At 39.7% G+C, this 25,401-nt stretch overlaps 2 protein-coding genes across 3 annotated transcripts in view; both read right to left on the bottom strand.

Annotated features, from left to right (window-relative positions):
* The window catches only part of DPY19L1 (dpy-19 like C-mannosyltransferase 1), a 70,843-nt gene extending 52,155 nt beyond the window's left edge, over positions 1–18,688 (bottom strand). Inside the window, exons 1-2 of the mRNA XM_038174632.2 lie at positions 18,315–18,688; positions 7,555–7,798 (exon numbers count right to left, since the gene is read on the bottom strand). The gene's annotated coding sequence lies outside the window, so the exon portion shown is untranslated. The remainder of the gene's footprint in view (positions 1–7,554; positions 7,799–18,314) is intronic.
* Positions 18,689–20,947: 2,259 nt separating this feature from the next.
* Positions 20,948–25,401, bottom strand: part of TBX20 (T-box transcription factor 20) — a 39,354-nt gene continuing 34,900 nt past the window's right edge. Inside the window, exon 8 of one of the 2 annotated variants that reach the window (XM_027451424.3) lies at positions 20,948–24,884. In XM_027451424.3, coding sequence (XP_027307225.1) covers positions 24,544–24,884 — 341 coding nt within the window. In that variant the 3' untranslated portion in view covers positions 20,948–24,543. The remainder of the gene's footprint in view (positions 24,885–25,401) is intronic. The other variant, XM_027451425.3, reaches the window with a different exon arrangement.

Raw genomic sequence — 25,401 nt, 5'->3', positions numbered from 1 at the left:
CTTCCCCAAGGGGAGACTTCTGTACAACTTTCTGAAGTGGTTTTTGCCAGTAAATCAGGGCAGCAATTACGACTCCCACACTAACACCCAGAATTACTGTTCTGTTAAGGGTGATGAACACACAGCACGACTGGCAGACAGCACCCAGCTACAGCAAAACTGCCTGTCCTCTTCCTACCTGTGCTTTTCTGTGTGGCACACAACAGTGGCCAGTGACTCATCCAACACCAATAAACAAATTTAATTACCTCTCTTTGACAAAGTTGATTAAATAGAGCAGACTGATCCATTTGACACTTTTCTCACTGCCACTCTTTTATTTTTTCCCCTGCAACACCTTTGTGAACCGTACATACTTCTTGCTTCCCTGGTGCACTTTATTTCTGTCTTTACACTTTTTTTTTGTCCCTGTTCCCTCTTCATCGCCCTGTATTCACAGGTCTTCTACTCATGAGGTTTTTTGGCATGTTTGAAACATTTCAAACTATGTTTGATCACTATACAGTCAGACTGTTAGCATGGGAAGGTAGTTTTGGTCCAGATTCACCTATCAAGGTAGAAGATACATGAGAGAAGGATAGCCTTTGCTGTCTTTGCAATAGTAGGAATGTTGTTACCACAATAATAGTGTAAAGATTAAAAAAAAAAAAAAAAAAAAAAAAAAAGTTGTGAAAGTCTGTGGGACTGACAGAGGGCCTATCTGTCCACAAATACTCAGCTCCATGTTTGTTGCCCTGTTGACAAAAAAATCAGTGTTTTACCCAAAAGTATTTTGGAAGGTAATTTCAAACAGTAAGTGTTACATTTATCTTGAAAAAAATGAGCAAGGCAAGGCTCACAGGAAGAAATATCTTTCATTTGGCCAGCTGATGCAGTTACATAAAACAACCAGTCCCCCAGGCACACAGGGCCTTAGAATCATAGAATCATAGAATATCCTGAGTTGGAAGGGACCCTTAAGGATCATCAAGTCCAACTCTTGACACCGCACAGGTCTACCCAAAAGTTCAAACCATGTGACTAAGTGCACAGTCCAATCTCTTCTTAAATTCAGTCAGGCTCGGTGCAGTGACCACTTCCCTGGGGAGCCTGTTCCAGTGTGCAACCACTCTCTCTGTGAAGAACTTCCTCCTGATGTCAAGCCTAAACTTCCCCTGCCTCAGCTTAACCCCGTTCCCGCGGGTCCTGTCACTGGTGTTAATGGAGAAAAGGTCTCCTGCCTCTCGACACCCCCTTACGAGGAAGTTGTAGACTGCGATGAGGTCTCCCCTCAGCCTCCTCTTCTCCAGGCTGAACAGGCCCAGTGCCCTCAGCCGTTCCTCGTACGTCTTCCCCTCCAGGCCTTTCACCATCTTCGTAGCCCTCCTCTGGACACTCTCCAACAGTTTCATGTCCTTTTTATACTGTGGTGCCCAGAACTGCACACAGTACTCGAGGTGAGGCTGCACCAGCGCAGAGTAGAGCGGAACAATCACCTCCCTCGACCTACTAGCGATGCCGTGCTTGATGCACCCCAGGACATGGTTGGCCCTCCTGGCTGCCAGGGCACACTGCTGGCTCATATTCAACTTGCTGTCTACCACGACCCCCAGATCCCTCTCTTCTAGGCTGCTCTCCAGCGTCTCATCGCCCAGTCTGTACGTGCAGCCAGGGTTTCCCCATCCCAGGTGCAGGACCCGGCACTTGCTCTTATTGAACTTCATGCGGTTGGCGATGGCCCAGCTCTCCAACCTATCCAGATCCCTCTGCAAGGCCTTTCCACCCTCATTCGAGTCCACAACTCCTCCAAGTTTGGTGTCATCAGCAAACTTGCTCAAAATACCTTCTATTCCTACATCCAGATCGTTTATAAAAATTATAAAAATACCTTCTTCAAACATGAATTACCTGTAACAGGTTAATGCTACAAGAAACATGTATCTGTGCTTATTATATACTAAATAGAAATAAAAGTGTAAAAAGAGTACTCTCTGAACATTTGAAGACTACGTACTCTTTTCCCTACTGCTTTCCAAGTAACTAACAGAGAAAGAGTTCCCTGAACCGTTCATCTTCATATCTGATTTTTGTCATGCATCTTTGTCATAAATTTAGTAACCAGAGAAGCTGGCTGAGTGGTTGAAATGTACAGTCTCCAGATAGTTAAGGAGTTCTGCATTTAACTGGCATAGAAAAAGACCTCTATGATATATTTTGCTGATTTTTAACTCCAGAAACCTATTTTTGCATTTTGCCAAAATCAATACAGTCAAGGAGCTCTTAGTAACTGGAAGGGCTGAGATTATTAAGGTTCAAATGATTGCTGTGGGATGGCTAGACTATTAAGATTAACTGGGCCTGCTCCAGCCTGCAGCAAATCAATTACCTTCAGGCTCTTTTCTTCTATTAAAACTCTTCAGGCAATTTATAGCAAAAGATACCACCCACAGAACATGATTACAAAGGCACTTACTAGTAAACTAAACAACTCAATTTACAAAGTTAGTGTGAGAATGCAAGACAGAGCGTTAGTTTCTTAAATGTAGATGGATCCATTTTCAGCAACTATGAATTGCAAAGAAAACCTTCAACACTGCTTCAAAAGAGCTGCAGTAGAGTAGTACACCTAAAAATAAAATGACATTTTCTTCAATCTGTAGAAGAAACAAGTAATACAAAACAAACCCTAGGTTTATATCACCAGAAGAATTGTATATTTTTCCAGAAGCTCTGTTTATTTCAAACACTGTGTTTCATACATGGTAGCTCATCTCTAATCCTGCAGATCACAGACAAAGGAGTGATCTCAGTAAGCCAGCACATAGCTTGCTATATAGAACAAAAAGGGGGAAAAAATGAAATGTGATAACTCGGAGTAAATCTGATTTCTCTTAACTCTTGGTGGTGCTGAAGGGTATACTAGGTCATCAGAGTGACATCGTCTTAATAAGATTATCCTAACTTCTTTTGCCCAGGAATAGCAAAATCTGTAAGATGGTATTCCACAGTCCCAGAACAAAGCACACCCTGGACCACAACATTTGTGTTTCTGTTAAGTAGTCCATATCTCCCTGACCATGTGTTTTCCATGAGTGATCACAGGGACTGTCCCTTCACATTTCAAAATCGCCCTGCCAGATTTCAGCAGCCTCAGGATGCTGAGGTGGATGGTGTTTCTGACACACTCTCCATGGAGATAGCCCACAGTCCTCAAATAAAATACATTGGTTTGGCAGTTCCTGCACATCCTCTCTCAGCATTCATTTCTCAGGACACTGGATATGCACACCTTGTCATCAAACAGTCCAGAACTTCTTTTCCTCCACTCATGTTCATCTTCTGTACTGTTTCTTGCCACCAGTTATCTCGCTCTTCCTCTTGCCTCAAACAAGACCCTCACTTTGCAGTTTATTGTTGGTGCTAAGCCCTTCTCTCTCGCAAGGTGATCTGAATGACAGTACTCATTGACAATCCTTTTATGTACCCGTAACAATGTTTCTTGTACTGCTCTGCTTTGTTCCAGTGGCACTGCCTGAGAGTATGTTGTGCAAACTCTACAGCAAGGGAAAGGTTAATCTGCCATTGCCAGCTACCACAGGGCTTTGCTTCTATCAAGTTTTTGTTAAGCCCCCACACTTTCACACATTCAGCAGCATACTTAATAATAGAAGGACTGCAATGTAGCAAATCAGGGCACTCTAGGCTCTCTTTACTGGGTTTATTTAATCCAAGGTTAGCACGTAATGACAGCATAACCTGTAAAGTATGTCTCCTCAACCAACAAATGTAGGACTGCTACCTGGTTAGATGTACTTGACCTAGCATTAAACTAGCTATTTTGAGAACTGACAGTGACATAACTATAGCAATGCAGAGCTCAGAGCCCCAGGTAAATAAATACCCAGGCAGTTAGAGCATTTTGAGCTCCATACCATATGGCTATGTCTGACAACTAGCTATTAATCCTGCCTGAGCTTCAGACAAAGAGCAGGCAAATTCCTACCTAAGGAAAGGACTTCATGGGAATGGAAGTAGTTGGGACCGCTTCTGGTGAAGACTGGGCCAGGTAGAAGTGTGGATGCCTGAGGAGTCTCTCAAGGCAGAAATAAAGGAGCAGGATTGCCCTCAGAGCTTATACATGAAGTAATCTACCAGGGAAGATAAAAGAAGACCATAGTGGCAGACCAGTCATAACTTGTACCCTGGTCTATTTAATGACCCTGTGGGGCCAATTCTCTTCCTGCAGGAAAGAGAAATCCCCTCTTACGTTAACTCCCTTAAACATGCATTGTATGTAAAGAGGGAAAAATGGTCTCCTTGTGAGTTAGTAACAGAGCAGCCTGATCTCTGCTTGCTCATCGCTTCATCTCTGTTCTCTCACCTTTAAAGTTGCAGTTGCATTTTTAAATGTATAACTGGAGCATCTATGCCTTTATGGCAGATTTCGTATACAAGCGAAAGCTCATTTCTGCTAGGAACAAGTGAGAACAATTTACTCAGCTTGCCTGAAATACCATTTTAAAATGAGACATCCTGAAGACCCTTCTTTGTTTGACCCTAAATTTACCTCCTTCATTTCTATAGGGATGATTGCGAGCCTCAAACTGCCTGCTGCCAAAATAGCACCGAGGAACATTAGTCACTCAATTATTCTCCACCATCTGATTTCTTGGTTTTCAGTTTCCAGTGCCATTTTCATGCTACCTTTAAATGCTTCTCTGTAGCTCTGAAACAAACAAATAACCATGGGTAATTAAAGAAAAAAAGAACAAGAAATACTATGAATATCAGGAAAAGGATGCAGGCTACACCAGGAACCTTTTAGGTCTGACATATCTCCAGTTACCCTTCCCTCATTGCTGCAGAGAGAACGACTGCAGCAGCACAGCCTTCCACTTGCCCTGCAGAGCAGCCGATTTGGGAGGTTTGCCAGTTCCCCTTCTTATGACACACAGTGTGATCATCTCCTCCCAACCGGGACCTGGAATGTTTCTGTAATTCTTCGCTGTTCTGAGGACTTTTAACTCCTCTGCATGATTTAATCTCCTTATAGCTTTCAAAATGAAGAACCTTTGCTGTACGCTCCAAGTTCTCACTGTGTGGCATTTGGCCACAGCAAGTAGTCATGCTAATTTGGCATAGATGCCATGATTCATAGCCCCAGCAACTGCATCTGATTATGCTTGTATTTGCAGAAGCAAATTATAGAGCAAGTTATCTGGGGACCACAGAACTCACTATTAAAAGCACAAGTGATAGATCCAGCTGACCTTAACCTGATATACCACCCACCATGCTTTTGTTTCACCTTTTGTGGAGTCGGTGTTTATTTGGCACGTCTTGAAATAGCTGCTGCCAAAAGATGCATCAGAGAAGACAGAGGAAGCAGCTTGTGGTGACAAGCAGGAGCTAAGTGACAACAACAGAATGGGATCATATGGACACGGCTTGAGCTATTACCATATTTCACAACAGACGCCCTCTATGCAAAAATTGAGAATACGGGCACACTTGTGGTAGAAACATGGGAAGTCAGCAATGGACTTAGAAGAATAATATGAGAAGAGTGTGGCAGTGCTCATTGAACAGCTTCCCAGTTAACAACTGGCAGGGCAGCCAGATGTGAGAAACAGTAGGACTCTTGAAATATGTTGCCATATTGAAGTCAGTAAGCCTACACTGCTGGAGATTTAGTGGCAAATCTACTTTGGCAGGATAAGCTTGTGGACTGCTGTGAAATGCGTACAGACAGCTGTTACCAGGAACACTAGCAGGGCCCTACTTTGCCTGTTCAGATGCTAGCACATTTTTTTTGTTTCACCTCTTGCTTACACCGATATTCACATCAGTGAGGATCTCAGTACATCATTTACCCGAGCTGATTAGCAAAGGCAGAGAAGATGTAGATTAATTACCCACAGTGATAGTGCTTTTGACAAGTTAAGCAAAAAGGCAGACTGGACCAAAGGCAAGATTATCCTACATATCAAACACCCCTTAAACAATAAACAAAGCCATGACTTGGGAATGTTTTTGCTTCTTGCATATGGCGGAGCAAAGCAGAACACTTTTCAGCAAGCTGAAATGACTAATATGGTCACTTTGAGGGTTGTAGGACATCTTTCTTGGTAAGTCTGGTCCTTTTGCCAAAGAATTTACTAAAAGAAAAAAAAATATTGAGGCTACAAACTCTACAAACTCTTTAACTTACATAATTACAAAATTTACACACACAACTTCCAAAAATTCCATATGAAGTCCTTGTTGGTGACTAACAGCAGTGGTTTCTTATGTCTTCCTCATCTCCTTCCTCACCTTTTTAATTCCTTGATAATTTGTTTTATATCATGATCATATTTGTGTGCTTTCTTTATACATTCTGAAGCCTTGCCAAAAACACCCCCAAAATCAGGCTTTAAAGACTGTGTACCCAAAATATTGAGGTGTGCCACAGTCTCGAACAATTTGATCCTGTCCATCCCTTTCTTTCAGTTTCCCATGTGACAATATAGTTCACTCCTGGGCATCAGGACATTACACGTCCTAAAAGTCTGTCCCTCCTTGCTTTTCCACATCACCATCCTCTTCTTTTGAACTATCATGGAAGAGGTAGTGATCCCTTTTAGCTGGAAAAATACTTTTCTTCGTGTCCCATCAGCTGTTCTGGCAATTAGAGAACCCTTTTCCAGCTTATTTTTGAGGTCACAGTGCCCTCTATCGTCAAAGACATCACCTTTATTTCTGCATCATCTTGGGGAAAGAAAAAAAAAAAAAAAAAAAAAAACAATATGCCAATTGTTCATACATACTCACTAAAAAGAGTCTTTGTCAGAATCGCTGCTGATTTAAATCAGACCGATGCTATCTGCAGAGCTTGAGTCACACCTGATTTGTGTTGAGTACTTCTGTATAAGGAAATGGTCTGATGCAAAATAAGAAGAATCAGGCCTGTGTTTCAAGTACAAATTGTAAATATCTCAGCCACAAATTTGTATTGCTCCTGGTGATCATCCTGACTCCGCAGATAGGAATCACCTATTACATACAGACTTTTACCCTTTACAAACTGCTCTCCTCTGCGTGTCTGCCTTTTCTCTCTCTCTCCATGAGCTATGTGGGATACTGCGAATAGTTTTGTTCCTCCGTGCGTGCCCCCTGGAGCACCACACACCATCCTGCAAGTGAGCTGGCACCATCACTGCCACCCCCACTTCATCTCTCACAAGTCACACAAAAGCCTCACAAGAGGCTTTTCCTTAATGAGGGATTACATCGCTGATATATGTGGATGTATGTATTGATGACAGACTAAAGCCTGAATACAGTACAGCGCTCATTTTCTCACGTTAGTTTGACAGGAAAATGAGAAGTTCACTAAGCAACCCACTTTCAAGAGTACACATATTCATACAGATGAGAATGTATGAATACATCTGAATACATAAGACTATGTATGAATACATATAAATATGTACACATACATGCTTGTATCTAAGATAATTATCTATAAAATACTAGAAGTCAAACAGCACTGCTGGGCATGTAAAGCATATATTTCAAATGTATCAGACATACCTTTCTTTATTTAGCCATTTTTTCATGCAACTGCCATGTCAGGAAGTCCCAGGTAATTTCACTGGTATTGAGAAGAGCTGAGGCTCTACTGCAGAGAAACTGTGGACCATCCCGTAATCGTGGGTTTCTCTGATGAAATCCCTCATAGGAAGGATGCTTTTAAAATTGCCTCTTGGTGGATGGAGGAAAGGATGTCATATAGCAGAAGAGTATGCTGGCTGGAGCTAATACTTAATGCTGTTTCCTGGGAAAGAACACACAGAACAGACCATGCTAGGGAGAAGAGAAATGCAAAGTGACTGTAGAAAAAGGTGATGAAGTTTTAAGAGATGTTTTTGCTTCAGACAGATGTTTTCTTTTTCCCCATCTGCAGAGGCAATGCCTGGAAAAATTCTACTTGCTTTTCAACCACATAGAGCCCCATTGCCCACTAACTCCAAAACTCCCCATGCCAAGTTTAAAGTAATTTCACGTTCACAGGCCACATGCAGAAGTGCATTTTGCAAGAGGTGTGGAACCTCCACAACTGCAACTGATTTATTGCCAGCAGTATTAGAAAAGTTACAGAAGAAAGAATACAAAATAATCTGTTAGAGTAAACTGATTTTTAAAATCTTCTATGTTCTAGTGATATCAGTCAGCATTGTTGAACAACTGAAGAAAAACAAAACATTACATTAGGGTATACAAAAAAAAGGAGTTTTGTATCTCACTCATGAAATCATCTATCGCCTCCAGTCAGCACTGGTAAGATCTCAGTTAAAGGAATGTGTCTGGTAGTGAGCACTGCACTTCAGAAAAGATGTAGACCCACTGAAGGACAGGGTTTTTTCCTCATAATCTCCTTTATCCCTCACTGTCTTTCTTGTTTTACATCAGCCACAGTAGTTGCAGAGTAGATTTTCCCCCTCCAAACACATACACACAGCATAAAATCCCTTGAAGTCCACACAAGAAGGATGTGAAAAAGACTAGAGAAGAGTAATCAGTGGCAATGCAATATCAGTTTTCAAGAAGGCAAAAGGTTGCTGCAGGAAAAGAAAGAAGCACTGGCTATGGAATGAAGGGCTAAAATTACACTCAGGGACAGGTTAGACATTAGAGCTGATTTCTAGTGAAAGAGTAGCTAAACATCAGACTCTTTAAAGGACCTGTGAAATCTCCATTGTTGGAGGCTCTTAAGAGCAGATAAGATAAACATCTTTCAGAGGTGGTTTAATTATAAACCGATCTCAGTTTGAGCCATGGAGATGATCTTTGAAGATCCCTTCTTGTCTTACTTTTTATTATTATATACCACCTAATCCCCCAACGAGTCTTTATGAAAAAAAAAATCATCCCAAGTATCCCCTGACCCAGCTGTGAGCTAGAGACCACCCAGCTCCTAATACAGCAAGGAAAATGCTACTTTCACCCTGAACTACTATTCAGAAGTGGTTTGTCATGTCTCTATGTAACTCAGAAAATATCACTCTTCTACAACGAAATAATGAAAATCCCTTCAATTTTTTGCCGAAGAAGGAGAGAAAGAGAGAAAGGGAGAGAGAGAAAACCCCATAAGCAGAAGAGCAGGACCAAACCTGTAACATTTGCTTGGGTCTTTGTTCTGAGGTAGGGCAGCAGGAGAAGAAAGAGGAAACACTGAGTCTGAAGGTGAAAATTAGCTCGGGTCTTAAGAGACACCCGAGGTTTTTCCAACTGGTCTGTCAAAGGCCAACTTTGAAAGTAGAATGGATGATCTGATGTGAGGGTGGTAACAGGGAATGGAGTTGTGGGACTAGTCGATAGTAGCACTGAGAATAGGGACCAGAACAAGACTAGAGAGGGTTAGGCAGTAAATGAGGAAGAAAATAGAAAGTCAGAGGACAAAGAAGGAAAGAGAAGAAGAGTCATGTTGGAAAATAACTTTAAATGTGCCAATTCAACACAGGCCTGCTGCTTTCAGTGTTTCATATATTTTTAAAGGTGTGCTGTGGGTGGAAAGGAAATACCTAAATGCTAGAAGGAAACCTGCATCCCCTGATCTGCTGCTGATAGCATGTCAGAGGCCCTGAGGTCTCAAATTTCTAAAACACTGAATAAAATCTCGGTCATAATTAACATTTTCATTTCATTCAAGAGATTGAGAAAGTATCTTTTTATGTATACTCTCTACCCCAGGATACATGTTTGCTTTCCCATGCAGTGACATCTGCTGTATTTTCCACGTTCAAAAGTGAGTCTCTCTCTCTCACATATAATGGGGTTTGCTGCCTGCCTTCCTCTCTTGAACTAACTCTGGAGGTCTCTTCCTCATGAAGGCTTCCACAAACAGATCCCATGGGTCTCGGGGACAGCATGTTTCTGGGCTTTCTTCCCCACCGTCATTAGAATGATTTGAAGAAGAAAAACTACACCCCTTGTTCTTGAAGGAAGGGAAACCTAAAGAAGGCAAAGGACTTCACACCAGCAGACACCTTCCAAGAGAAGGACTGCAACTACATCTTCAGGTTTTTCTCACATTTCTCATGTTGCAAGCTTTACCTCAAGAAGAACTGCCTGGTTTCTGTCTTTTCTGTACACTTCAAAGACACACTGTCCTTGTCCTACAGTCCCTTTAATTTTAGTATTAATGGCATTACACTAAAATGGAGTATAGTCCTCTTGTTTCTGAAAAGCCCCAACTAAGGCTTGGAAGAACAAGGAGGAATCCAAACTCTCTTATCTATCAAATATATGCCTTTCCTCTTCAGAGACAGCAGGCCTAAGGGCAGACACATGCTTAGGACTTCAACATTTCCATTTAGGAAGAAATGTATTCCCATTTAACTAGGGAGTTCAGCAGAGTCTGCATTTGTCTGATAATACCATTTCTATCATTGTGCCCACTTGAAAAGAGAATCAAAGATCACGGAGATTAAATGTGAAGATAAGTCTTTATGCTCATGATTTTTACTCAGTTACCTCCAGAAATACAGTTGAAGTCTCTGTAAGGTCATATATGAGATTGCCAAACTATACCAAATGATTCTTTATTATTTAGCTAATTTCAACTTAGTTCAACATTCAGACTTCATGGTAGCAGGGTATGGTTTTGCATTCAAAGGACTCTTGTACTAAAAACAATTTAGATCTATGCAAAAAGTGGAAGGAAAAAGAGGACAGATTTTAAGACTATTTCAAGAGAATAAACCACAAAGTCTCTTTAGAACTCACTATCATCATGCTTGCTGAGATTCAAAGTGAAGGTCTGCAGATGTATGAAAATTATTCCCACAAAAGAAAAGACATGCATCTTTACGTAAATATGCAATCTGCATATTTTCGCCCCGAGTAAGGTATTAGGTGTGACACGCTTTCCCAGCTGAGCAACAGCAAGTCCTGTACGACTATCCAGTTGCACAACTTTGGTGCAGAAACCAAGCTTTATGTGGGTGCAGACACCTGTTTTAAGCCTTGCAAGGCTTTCTGAGCACTATAAATTGGCTTTTGTACAAACAGAAATCAGGCTGTGCATTTTCTGCTTGCTATGGTATTAGGTACATGTTCCAAAAGGATTCAAAGATAACTTTGTTAAGGTATGGACTGGTATGCTCATTTTGTTTAGTGGGAAGAACTTAAAAGTAGTGCATGTGGATATGAGCTAATTATTTCCTCTTATTCAGTTAAAATTTATTACAGAAAACACTAATATTTGCTGAAAAAAAATGTAGGAATAAAAATAAATAGTAAATATATTACCATCCATAATTAAAATGACATTACAGCTTTCAACTGGCTGGATCCCAGCCAATCACTAAGCAGAGAGAGGGGGGAACAGAAATAAAATAGATAAAATAAATACCACCCACAACCAACCAACCAACCAAAAAAAACCAGCAACAATTACAACAACAAAACCAGAGAAAACCTCACTCAACTTAAGAAACAGAAATCTCTTGCTGGTACAGGTTAGCATCTTTTCCCTCACCTTGTGTCTTTTGCACCTGAGGACCAGTTATAAGATCTGAGAGGATATACTCAAGGCAAGCTGTAGGTTACATATTGTGTAGGGAACAGAATAAAAACAAAAGAACAACCAAAAAGAATTTTTCTGCTTGGAAGCGGCTTATAGCAGTAAAATAACATTTTGCAGCTGTGATGATATAGGATCCTGGGGAAAGAACTGAAACAACACTGTCATGCTGGCGTGTGAGGATGAGAAAACGAGGGAATTTGGGCAATTTGGGTCGGGGCACACAGAAAAATTTAGACAGCCCAACTCCTTTTCTTTTTCCTGTACTTCTTCTTTCTCCCCTTTCCTACCTACTCTTCACCCTGAGGTGCCATCAGGCGCTGTCCCTGCCTAAGCCACCCAAAGCTGGACAGCAGCGTCCCACGGACCTGCCGCCTGCAGCCGGCAGAGGGCACAGAGAACCTGCGGAAAAGAGGCTGGAAAACAGTTTTCTCTCAGGTGGCTTTCTGAATCCAAGTAGGGGAGGGGGAGGGTCAGGTGTCTCCCCAAAGACCATTGGGTTCTCATTAGAAACGAACATGGGAATTGTTCAGTGTAGGCTGAGTGTTAGGATAAAAATAATAATAAAAATAAATTTAAAAGAGAGAAAAAGAAAACATTGATGCCCATCAGGAAATATTGAAGTTGGCTGCCCTCTTAGCACAGCACATGGTCCTGCCCTGCAGTGGCTTTGTCAGCAAGGTATTCCTGGTGAAAGTTCCCCAGTGACAGCAGCAGAACCAGGAGCAATGCCCTGAGCTTGGAAGCTCGATGGCAAGGTTGTTCTGTGAGGGGACACCCGCACCAGGAATTATACCCATGCCGGCACACGCGGGCTCCAGTATGGATCTCAGGTGGACCCAGGACAATGTAAAGCTGTCCTGGGTTTGGATAGCCACCAAAACATAGGGTGCCCCACCCCTCAGCACGGTCAGCTCTCTGCTGCACAAGCTTGTGCAGCCAGCAGGGTTTATTTATTTTAATTATTAGTATTTTGGCGTATAACAATAAAAAAGTATGACAGAGTGGCAGTGTGTAATAATATAAAGATTACATGTATGTATTCAAATGAAGGGACAACATGGCCAAGAAGCTCAATGATGAGTGAACTTGTTAAAAGAAATGCACTTTCTTGGAACCAGATTCTAATTCAGACCAAATGATTTTCAGGTGGAAATAAATTTAAAAAAAAAAAAAAAAGTCCTTATCACATGTGAAAAGGTGCCCTAATGTTGAAATTAAATGTTTTAGTTTTACTATTAGGTTATGAAGAATGCATCCATCCCATACTGAAATTTAAAATATACTGAACCTACAGCTCTGCATGTGGGCATTTCACACATCAGGCTGGGTGGAGCAAAGTAAAACGATTAGTTTATAACATCTTTTCGATATAAATAAGGAAATCCAATAAAAATAGCTGAAACCACATTTGCATTTTACGAACAAGCTCCCTGCTCTAGTCCTTTTTGTTGCAGAAGTACAAACCTCTGGCAGAACTAGTTTTGTGCCTAAACTTCATCACGTTTAAGAATCCTTGTTTTCTTTACTAACAGAAGTACAGACCAACATGTAACATTTTTGCAAATGCTTACATTTTTATTAAACTTGCTGTTTCCTCACCAGCTTAAAATGGTTCTTTTAAGCATCGCTTTTCAAAGCAACTTCACATGGAGAAATCTATTTTAAGGAATTTGTTAATTCAACATCAGTGAAGTGAAACAAAAAATTAAGTCATTATTCATTTTTGGATTATGTATGTCATGTTCAATGGTGGGGGAAATTTTACAGAGTTCTGTTTCTTTTCTCAATTTTATTCCAACAGCTTGGTACACTTATTAATTCTTATGACTTTCATTATTTAAATGAAGATGATATGCAGTTCTGTTTCCTTTTCTGGGGTCCTTTTTGTCTTCTTTGAGTAATTTCTCCATCTGGATGCATGCTCAGTCCTGGTCATGAATCACAGATAAAGCAGAAAAATCCAGTTCGTTGTCTTTGTCTGTTTGAATCATTGGTTTAGCCCCAGCTATGCAAATTATTTTATGTGGACCTGCTCTAGAACTGAAGAGGTAAATAGCAATTAGCATTATAACACAAAAATTTAGGATAAGTGTTCATTTTGTCTCTGCTTGGACAGGCTTATATGGGCGATTCTTAGTGTTTTCTTCAATCAGCATCTGGCATGGCTGAAGTCTGAACATCTGATCTGGTTTTCCTTCAAGTTACATGATAATGGGAACCTTCTTCCTGAGCTAGAGTTGTCTTCTTTCGCTATATTGTAGTTTTGTTTATGCCCTTATTACAAGTGACTTTGTTAAATATTATTGTACATGGCTTGCGATTTTTCATGTGATTTTAGGTTTTAAAATGTCTCCCCTAGTCTCCTGTTATCATACCGTACATCTTCAGCGTGAACTTTTACATTTGGCTCATAGAGCAATTCATCTCGAAATTACATGTTATTTCCTTAGTTTGGTATTTCTATTTACACTAACTCTAAACACCCACTTAGATCTTATGATCAGCTTCCAATTTATTTCTGCTGTAGCATCCAGACAGTTGCTATTTACATCTTCCTATTTTTCCCAGAGTGTTCATTCTGGTGAACATGTCCACCTTACCGCAGCTGCACTGTGGATTCACATTTCCAGGAATTTCCACACATACAAGCGTTAAAAATATTTTATGTCATAAGACATTGAATGCCAGGTTCACGGACACGTTACTATTTGTGAAAAATAGCTTTAGCAAAGTTTTTCTAAAGTTTGGACTTTGGAATAATTATCATCTACATTCCTCATATCTTTCTACTAGGATTTCAGACAGAAGTAGGACTATTGCCCTGTTCAGCCCAAGCATGCAGCTTGGAGGCTGACCTATGAGAGAGACCTGAACATTGCAGATCTCAGCCTCCAGGCTCCTAAGCCACCAGAGGAACACACAGAGTGTCTCCAGGCACAAACACCAACAAGTCTGCATGTTTAAGCGTCTGCAGACCAGAGGACAGACCAGTCCCAAACCTGCTGCCTGCTTTACTGCCTATGCCAAAGCCCTGAAGAGAAAAATGTGTTGTTTTTCCTGTGGGAGGAACTTGAATGTGCCAGGCAGCAGAAGCTGCTCATGAGCAGGGCTGGAGGCACCCCCTGCTCCCGTTCTCCTCTGTGTAATTCGATGTTCTGACTTCTCCCTGCTTCTTCTGCGGCAAGACAGTTCTAGCCCATCCCTTCTGCTTGGGACAGCAAATTTCTGTTTTCCCTATTCCATTGAGATGGCAGCTCTGCCTTTGAGGCAGGTATATAGGCTCTTCTTATGCAAAGTATAAGGAGAACTAAGCTCCGAAAAGAGGATCCACAAAAGAAAACATGTCCCGATTTGCACAAACAGAGAAGAGATGTTAATCTCTCCAACTCAGATAAGTGCTCTTATTGTTGAGGTAGCAAATAAGAATGAAGTATCCTTGTGTTCTCTAACAGTTTGGCCAAGCTTGTTGAAAGAACAGGAGAACAAAGACATGGGGCAAAAGAAGCTTTAAAATATTGTTTCATGAAGGGATGATAAAACTTTTAGGTTGGTCTCTAAAAAAGCCTTTCAAAATAGCAAAACCCTATGGCTAAGGCTTTCAAAACAGGACATAGGGATTTAGGAGCATCATTCTTGCTAAAATTAGTGGGAGCTGTGCATCTACATTCCCTAGGTGCTTTGAAATCTCAGCCTATAATATTCCTTATCAGTCTTTTCCATCATCAGGCATGTAGGATGGGAAATACTTTCTGTGACTGAAAACACAAGAAGTTGTCTGTCCAGAACTACTAGAAACCATGCCAAGTTGTCTTAAGTGCTAGGCAGGCTATATGGCACATAGTAATTCATTTAAGAATAACTGGAAAACATTTAAAGCCTTGTGAAGGAAATTGGGGGCACAAGTGTTAGACTGTGCATTTTTGTGCATACAAAAATGTAGGATGTGTCTAGTGCGTGGCAAAACACAAGAGCAAAGAAGGCCAAATTCTTTAACCATCTGAAGCAATCTAATCATCCTCTGGCAAGGCACTGTTTGGGGTGAGTGTGTTAACAGAAAATGGGAGTGATTAAATAAAGTCACACTGATAAATCTACTGAGCACTACTAACTTATTTGTAATATCATTGAAGATGAGCAGTGTGACTGATGCCTAAAGTCTAAGAGCTATGACAGTCAGATGGAGGGAATTTGAAACCTGCCATGCCAAAGCCTGGGGTACACACTCAGATATTATCAATGCAAATTTTACAGGCACCAATTTGCATCAAGATAAAGATTAATTCGTCTTTTAGCTGCCCTGGGATGGGTCTATACGAGAGGAAAAGTAAAAACAGGAAGGAATAACAATAGATTTGTAAGGGACTAGCTATCAACCACAACTTTAAGATAAGGAGTAAGAGAAATTAAAAAAACAGTTGTCTCCCACACTCAGCTTTCACACTAGAGAACACCAGCACAGACCAGCAGACTTCATGTCTCATAATAGAAAAGAGAAACAGGAGGAGGAGTGGTTTCAACAGAACAGGACCCCTGCCTGGAGGTGGCCCAATTCCAGCAGCCCCTGTTAAGGACGGGCTATCAGTTGAAGAATCACAGCTCATTCCAGTTCTGTGATAACTCAGAGAAAGAAAGTGGATTCTGCTGATAACAACCAAATGATTTAGGATTTTATGGTTAAAATTACGGGATGTATTGTCCCTAAAACCCAACTGGAAGATGGTGTAGGCTATAAGTAAAGAAGTCATGAAATCCCACAATTTCTTATTATTGCTTTCAGGACATCTTAGGGTGCCTTAGCACAGAGACTCAGGTGAAGAGCACAATAGTAATTCTGGTTTGAACTGACGAGATATATGAATAGATTGCCTCTGAAAGAGTAGATAAAAGACTCCTGACACAGATTTTATGTTATGTACTTCATCCCTGCTGTGAATATCTAGGAACAACTGCCAGAAGCTAAGCATCTAAACAGAGAACTGCTGCAGCTGTTCAAGAAACTATATTACCTCCACCATTTGGGGGGTTATTTTCCCTAAATGCCATATATTATGGATTCAGTTGCAGGCATTTGCCCAAGTCATCTTGCTGCTTGAGCTATCGCCCATAACAGCTGACTGAATTAAAGCAGTCAAAGAGCTTGCTGAGTGCCCCCTGCATATCTGAAGGGCAATCATTTATCTCATCACCATTTCTGCTAACCACCCTTCTCCAAACACAGGAGAGCACAGAACTTTGAAGCAGATGCTCATCAAGTTTCCAAAAACGGTCTCTCAAAACAAGGGGATTCTTTAGAACACAGAAACCTCTCAAAAATGGCTACACATATTCCTGGTAGGCATTGAAATGAGAATAAAAACAATTTGAAACCAACTAGTAGATCAAAACGATTCAGCACAGTTTTGATTTTTAATTCAACAACAGGTAATGACCAAATAACTCCCTCTAGTCTCTACAATTAAGCCTGTTTTTTTTGTTTGTTTGTTTGTTTTTGACTCAGAAGGCCTAAACAATAAAAACCATCACCTTTTTCTAGGTCTGTTTTTAGGGTTATATTTTATATTTATAGAACTAAAAGTGTTGCAGCAGTGAATTATCTATAGTACAGTCTGCATTGGGTGAGGTCATCTCACTCTTCAAAAAAGCTGTCTGGCAAGTATCCCCACATATTCTTAGTCCTTCTAGTAATTATTATGGAGAACAAGAACCAGTTTCTGTAGTTTCCCCAGAGGTCCCTAGAGCCTCACTGACCAACACTGATATTAGCAACTAGCTTTAATAAGAATCTTAGGCATTAGATGACTGACAACTCTTTATTCTTAGAATTATTGATTATTGTTAGATAGATAGATCTATTGTTAGACACGTAGTTAAGTATATCATTATAAATAACAATAATCAGTAATTACCTATATATTGAACTGACATGGCATAATCTAAATAATTTGATGTACATTTGAAATGCTTTTTACTCATAATTCAAAATATCATTTATTGCTCCACAATTCTAACATAGCATTAAATCAGTGCGTTCATTGTGCTTCTAAACAGGAAGTTTAGAAAATATCACCATCCAAGTATATATATTTTTTTCCTGTGCTGCTTGTCTCCAAGTAAGATTATTTGGACATAAATCTGTTTTCTAAATATGAAACACAAGGCAGCCTACAGCCATCATGACTACTCATCAGTCTCTTCAGAATAACCCTGCTAGGAGGAAGCTCCAGATCTTCACTTTATTTAATCCCCTGGTTTTCTTTTTGCCAATAGTAAAAAAAAAAAAAAAAAAAAAAGATCCAACTATAAAGGTGTTTGTCACACAGACAACTTGCTCCCAAAAGTCTTGATTCTACAAAGCACAGAGTGTTCAACTGAAAAGCCAGTGAAATACTTAAGCATTGATTTAACTTTAAACAAGCAAGCCGACTGATTTCAGCAAGACTTTTGGCATAGCCGCATCTTGAAGCAGCACACAGCCAATATTTCTGACTCAGGAAAAGTGCCAGCACACGTGTTTAGTTGTACATGTAATCAGGAAAGCCCTTGAGCCTGAGGTTAAGCAAAAGACTTTTACAGCACTAAATATCCATGAGAGAATAGATGTTTTTGCTACCAAGATGACATTCAAAATACAATACAGGTACAAAAGACAACATACACAATTACCAACTCAATGAGCTGTCCTCATTTGCAAATATTCCAAATGGAAAATAGATACATTAATGCATGATTGCAACTCAGCACATTTAAAGTGTATCTGACTTACCTCAGGCTGTTCTCTCCTGCCTTACATTCAGACAGAAACCAAATTAAGGCAGTGTTACAGCTGTTCATTGGGACTTTGCAGCTCTTCTATCACATCAGGTTTCCCTGTAAGCCAGCAACACCTGTGAACTAGCTGCATGAAGACCCTTCAGCTGATCTCAATTTGAAGAAAAAAATCAACTACAGGTGTGTAATGGAAAATCTTTGGAGCAACACCAGGATTTTGTCGGAAGATGTTTTAAGACATGGCTCTCACAGAACGCTTGAAAGCACTTCAAGAGACTTCGGTTGTCCCAAGGCAAGACTGGCTCTAGTCACATCATTCTCAAGTAACACGTGTTCAACCAGTTCTTAAAGACTTCCAGTGATAGACATTGCTCCTTATCTTCTCTAGGCAATCCGGTCCCCTGCTTCACTATCCCTCTTCTTTGAATACCGTAGATGTCTCAGGCTACTCTCCCATGCTTTAATATATGTTATTTAAATAGAAATAACATCCTTTTAAATAAAAGGACATTAAAAGCCTGCAGTAGATAGGGAGAATAATTTGTTCCTTGCTTCCTTGTTACATTCTTCTCACATTTAAAAACCTTATTGCATCTTCCCATAATCTCCACATCTCCAGCCTAAACAGACCTGATTCCTTTCCAATTCCTTCTTAGACTATGTTTCCTAGATCTCTTTTTATTATCTTGGGGATCCTGGGAACCCCACATTTCAGCCACGTTGGTTCTGCTCTAGTGGCCAAAACCACCAATATTTCTGAATATGATAATGGAGAATTTTGAAAAATCATTTTTGTAATGATGTGCAAACTACACTGACATTTAACTACTGTAGAAGTATCACTTCATATCTTGAATTCAAGATTTAGACTGCCTTTTGCATGTGATCAGCCCTTCCAAATTTTGTGTGCTCACAGAAAAATCCACCATTGGCTCCAGTGTGCTCAGGGATTTGGGTAGAGGAAAAACAACAGAGGCAGCAAGCTTTGGCTAAATAAGAATGATATATCAAAACACCCAATATTTTAATGAAAGAAACTGAATATCCACACATTTGCACTTATGTACAATTTTTGTGATATATATATATATATATATATAATTTTAAGCCGTTTACAAATAACATTTAATGCTTCAAATATTACATAATGTTGATATTATATTTCTAGCAGAAATAAATATATTGCACTTAAAAAGAAACTTTTCATTAAATGTTGCTTCATAGTTTATGTTAATAACTTCTTTTTCCATAAAAAGATTTCCCCCTACCCCCACCCCATACACACAAACACAAACTTCAGTACATGGTGAATGTGCTCACGCAATGCATTATAAACAACAAAGTCAACACAGCAAACAGCAGAATTGTGGTACATTCTGTTAAAGAGGTTACATCCAGTTTTTACCTTCCTCATTTTTAAACCAAATCTTTCCTTATGTTTCTGAAGGTACGAAAAAAAAATTGTTTAAATGTGCTAAAGGTAAAATACAGCAAACTGTATTTTTTGTCCTTAATCTATCATAAAATGTTACTTCAGTTTACTTAAATCACTGCTTAGTTTTCTTTTGAAAAGATAAAATAAAGAAAAAGAAGTTGTTATTTTGTAAAGTAGAGACTATATTCAAGGACAGTCTATCACAGAGTAATACATAAATCCTCTGGCCAGCACATAAGTGGTTAGTAAAGAAACCACATCTTCTGCAGCCGAAAACACTCTGTAAGGAGTAGTGAGAATAAGATTTCACCAAAACAAAAGATAATCTTGCAGTGAGTGAACATCACCCCTCTGCAGATGATGAGCATAAGCTCTGAGGCCAAAACTTCCTCCCAGATAATGAGCCCTAAGTGTTACACTGATCTCACTTTTGCCTTACCCCTTATCTAGGAGAAAATTACCACAATTTGTGTTAACTTCCAGTTTTGGAAAGCTCCCCACATTTTTGCAATAATTCTTATTGACATTTCTGTTTCTCTATAATAGACACACAAATAAAGAGGATGTAGTGCATAAACAAGTGCCAGCCCAAACTGTTTCCGTTTAAAAGAGGTTCATTTACAAATGCTGGTTAGTGTTTGCTGGATGTTGGAAGCTGCAACAACCTAATATGTGTATATGCTCACACAGCCCACATTGATAAAGCCTTCTAGTGAAAAATTTGTTGTTGTATTTTTTAGACTGCAGTACAAGGATGTTAGCTATCACACAACATACTATGTTGGAACTTGCAGAGAAGCATTTCCATTCAAATCTCTGCACCTTTATCCACTTGGTGTTTGTCAGCTTATACCTGGAAGAGTACCGCTGATACCAGTAAGACTGAATCTTTGAGTGTTCCACAGGACATATAAAGCAATGCTGCAAACCAAACAGCCAAATTTAAACTGTTTTTGATGTCTAGCTTCACTCAAGGCTCCATAACTTGAATGAGAAAATAAATAAATAAAATAGACAAATGCATCCACATCAGTTTTGTTAGTGTTTGGGATGCTTTTGTTGGATAAAATACCCAAGGCTGTTGACTATCTGTGGATAAAAAGGTAATCCAGAAAACACACAAAAGCATTCTTAACACTTTGGAGCATAATCTTATCATTCTCTTTGAAAAGCATATTCAGGCATGTTCTCTCCACCCTTCTTAAAAAAAAAAAAAAAAAAAAAAAAAAAAACAGCACCAGTTTGCTCAGCCAAGACAGCTCATAAAGGTGAACAGCACTTCTCAGGGGATATAAAATGTGAATTATATTGGAAAATAAACTCTAGATTATATTTGGCATTCCTAGACCATCTACAAACAACAGATATAATTGTGACAGCAGTACAGCAACTCCTTAAATAAATGAGTTATTGTCAAAGTAGTAGAGTTGTGTTGTTTTTTTGTTGTTGTTGTTGTTTTTTTGTTGTTTTTTTTTTTAAGGCAAAAAAATCTCACTCTCTAACCAATTAATTTCTTTTTATTTCTTTTTTATTGTGAAATCAATGCTGAAGCAGATTCATAGTTGGTTTTTAGCTTTTTATGCAGAGTACCTATATTGTTGCTGTCACAGTTACTGTCCAGGCAGTTTGACTTTATTTTTAGGTAAGAATGTTGAATGAAATCCTGTCTCCATTACAGACAAGAAATATACTACTGACCTCAGAGAAGCAGGAATTTTATCTCGGAATCACTCTCATGCTGTCCCTTGTCCACAGGAAGGTGATAGGGACAGGGAGAAGAAATTAGGTGGAGAGAGAGGTGTGAGCCTTGACCTGACTGGAAAAATCAGGGTGTGGATTTGATTTGACAGATAGGTTTCTCCAGAAACCTTTCTTGATCATCTTCAAAGTGGACCTCATCACAGAGACTCTTGAGGAGGCATTGGCCTTATGTTTTTATATAGGGAGAGTCTACTGCCATATTTTTCAGATATGCATTGCATTTTACTTGTAGTGGAAAGCTCTTCTCTGTCTTTCACTTGATATTTTGGTAAATGGCTTTGTCAACATCCAGTTTCATTCCTTCAGGAAGTGCCTGGAGAATTTTCTATGAAACATTATCAGGGGAATTTGTGCATGCCTAATATTGGTATTCTTAGAACAGGGACTGGGAAGGGGCTGAAAACTGTACATTTTTTTCTCCACCTTTGCTTCATGAAGGAAGAGCAGGTCAATGTATGAGCAGCCTTTATGTAACTTGAAAAGCTTGCCTAAATCAGCCTACCTGTTCCAAACTTGTTTCCAGAGCCATGCAAAAGCTGCCTGCTTACTTGACCACTTCCTGATATCAGCATTAAAGGTACTGGCTTGACTTGTTAACCTAACCATGTTCCGTGAAACCCCAGATAAGTTGATGGAGCTGCAGAAGGAAACAGATACAAGAAATAGAACTTCCCCACAGGCTTTAGTGAACATCATCATAGGACCTGCATACAACTACGTGTATTTCTTACAGAAGTCAAACAAAAATTTCCTTCCAAATCTCCCCTGAAATTCTCACAATTGTGTAATTTTATATGTACTCGAAGAGGTATTTTCTTGTGGGTCTTTTCTAGCATCATCTAAATTTTTCTAGTATCATCTAATTTTCTAACAAAGAGTACTTTTATATTAACCCAGGTCATGAGTAGGCACAATCTTGTAATGTGCACCTTTCAGATGAACCTGATAGCCTGGAGCAAAACTTAATATTTTGACATATCAAGACAAATTTAGTCCACATCTGATTCTAAACCAGAGCTTTGCTCATTATATGCTTTTATGGAACTCCTTTTGGTAGCTCTGGACCCAGATACTGTAAATAGAAGTTTGTTTTCATTCACATGCAGAGAACAAAAGCTGTAAATTGCCCCAGGTAATTTTTTTTATCAGAATGTCCATCAGTGAGTAGAGGGAAATTAGGATGATACTGCAGATAACTGAGGTGATTGTAAAGGCCTATTTGTGGGATTTTAAACTCATCTACTGGGAAATACATAAAGATGGCCCTTATCTGTGAGATGCATGCCCCAGCCTACAATAGAAACTGGGAATAGTCTGGGAGGTTGTCATTGCTTGGTGTGACTGGGCATATAAAATGAGGCAACGGAACAACAACAAAAAAAGCATGACTTGCCTTGCACTTTGCTGAGAGGGGAGGTAGGTGGCTCGTTGTACTGCTCTCCACTTCCCACTATATGATGCCATCACCCACTAGTCAAGAGCAGAGGAAAACAGTCCTTTTGGCACTGTTTTCCAATGTGCTCCACCTCTGCACTGAACTTTGATATATGGGATTGGATTGCTAGTTCTTGTTTGTTTGTTTGTTTTTAACCAGTAGATGTCTTATCATCTATAACTTGGATGCAACTGTACACAGAAACTCTGTGTTGACTTCTTATTTACAGTGAAATCCCAGTTCCCGCCATGCAGAAAACCAGCATCACACTGGTTCATTTTTCAACAGTGCAAAAGACTCATGCTAGCTCTCTGCAGAGAGGTCAAATTTTCCTATGACTCTACAGTTGTATTGGACACAATGTGCTAGAAAAAGTCGACAGTACTTTGAATGAGAACTCTAATTGCTAACTAAAAAAGGCAAATATGTATAAAAAATATATAGGCAAAGTTTGACATTGAAATTTTCCCAAGAACACACCATTCTACTGGGACATGAGAAAACAGACAATACAACCCTCATTTACCTGACCAAACAACATGTCTAATAACAGGCATGACCAAATGCAAGAAAATTAGAATAAGTAGAAGGATACTCCAATGCCATTCGTCTTATATGATGATTACTGATTGTGGGTTGATCTAGAATCTATATAGAGACTGATCCATCCTGAAATTCTGTTAATGGTACACATTTGCAGCTAGACACAGATCTTTAGTGGCAAGCACAACAGCAAACAGAAGCTTTGATTTAAAGATTTTATGTGTTGGGTCTCTAAGTTTAAGTAATAGATTTTCCAAAAATCAATGTTTTCCTTCATGATACCTTAATAGACAGCTAAATCGCTCCTCCTAGGACATGGGACAAGCTTATTTTTAGACCAAAGGACAGAATACATCATTACTGCTACAGTCCTGTAACACAGTTCTTTTTGGAATTTATAATTGTTTTATGAAAGAAACAGAGAAAGAAAAAAAAAAGAAAAAGAAGGAGAAAAAAAAAACTTGTTAATAATTTTCTCTTTGAGGCTATATAGCAACTATGAAATACTGCTCTTGGTGAATATAAGACAGACTTTCAAAAAGGACAGTGGCCTAGGACACTTTGTCCTATTCCCAGCAAAAGTATGTTAAGATAGCCCAAAACATGCTCAAAATTACAGTGACACATTTTTCTGTTTAGACGCTCATTAGTCACAAGGAGAGATGGAGATGAGTGAGAGTATTGCCTTTTTCAGAATCCTTCTAGCATATGGAAAAAGACCTATACACAAATAATTTGTACACTGCTGCATAAACATATACTTCCACGAGGCACAATGCACCTTTGGAACAACCTGCACGTGACCAGAAATCCTGGGAACTTTGGGATCCACTTCAACTGTGCTACACATAGGTCTGTGAGCAGCTCCAAGCTGCATGATCTCTTCTTGTGATCCCTCAAGGGAGGAATCAATCTCCATTATGCATTTTCTTAGCTGGTTTGTTATGAGTTCAGAACTGTCCTGCCACAGGCCTTTCAGGAAGGTCCCTTGTATTTTTTCATACCAAGCTTGCACATTTAAAATCTCGCATTTCTCTTGTCTTTCTTCAGTCATACAAATGGTGTCATCACTGCGGAGGAGTGACGCAGTCCCTGGATAGCTGCATAAGGACCCTGCTGAAAATAATGGTGGTACCTAGGCATGTGGAAGGAAGGGAAAGTGGGGCCACTACCTTGCATGGAGCTCGCTATAGCAGAGGGTGTGAGAGGCATTCCCAAGCGGCTGTATGGAGGCAGAGATCCTTGGATTGGATGAGGAATGGGTGTAGCTATGGATGCAGTGCTGGTACCCAGGGCACTCAATGACTGTGGATGCTGAAATCCAGGAAAACTGGTTGAGGAGGATACCCAGGAACTGAGGGACAGGTTATCAGATGTTGTAAAAGCTGATCCTGCAAACAAAGAGAAAGAATGCCTGATGTTTGCACTACAACACACAAAGCTGGTAAAATAGCAAAAGGGGAGGAAAAGAATCTTTTACAGCAAGGCTGATTTTAATGACAAGTTGTCACTGGAAATTCTTCTCAAATGCTTCTCTCTCTATTGTATCTATCTTTATATTATTATTTGCCAATTGTTCTCCCTCAACCCTACATCTTAGAAAAAATTAAATTGTAAGAAGCTGGTTGTAGTTAGTTTGAACAGTAAAATCAATTTGTTTTCATCGAACGTTTTTCATATTAGACACTTAAAACCTTGCAATGCTGGCACTAAACACTGAAGCATCTACTGTTATGTGGAATGACACTGCATTACGTCCCTGTGGTGAAGGCATGGCTGTAGCTCTCCATATCAGATTATCAGTAGAACAGATTAAATTTTTCTAAAATTTCAGTTTGGCAAAAGTATAGAAAAAAGTCATTTACACTACAAGGTTCTGGATTTTGTTCTGCTGGCGGTGGTTTTGGC

Source organism: Anas platyrhynchos, chromosome 2 (genome assembly GCF_047663525.1).
Source record: "Anas platyrhynchos isolate ZD024472 breed Pekin duck chromosome 2, IASCAAS_PekinDuck_T2T, whole genome shotgun sequence".
Taxonomy (NCBI): Eukaryota; Metazoa; Chordata; class Aves; order Anseriformes; family Anatidae; genus Anas; species Anas platyrhynchos.
This window is presented reverse-complemented; position numbering and strand designations above follow the sequence as displayed.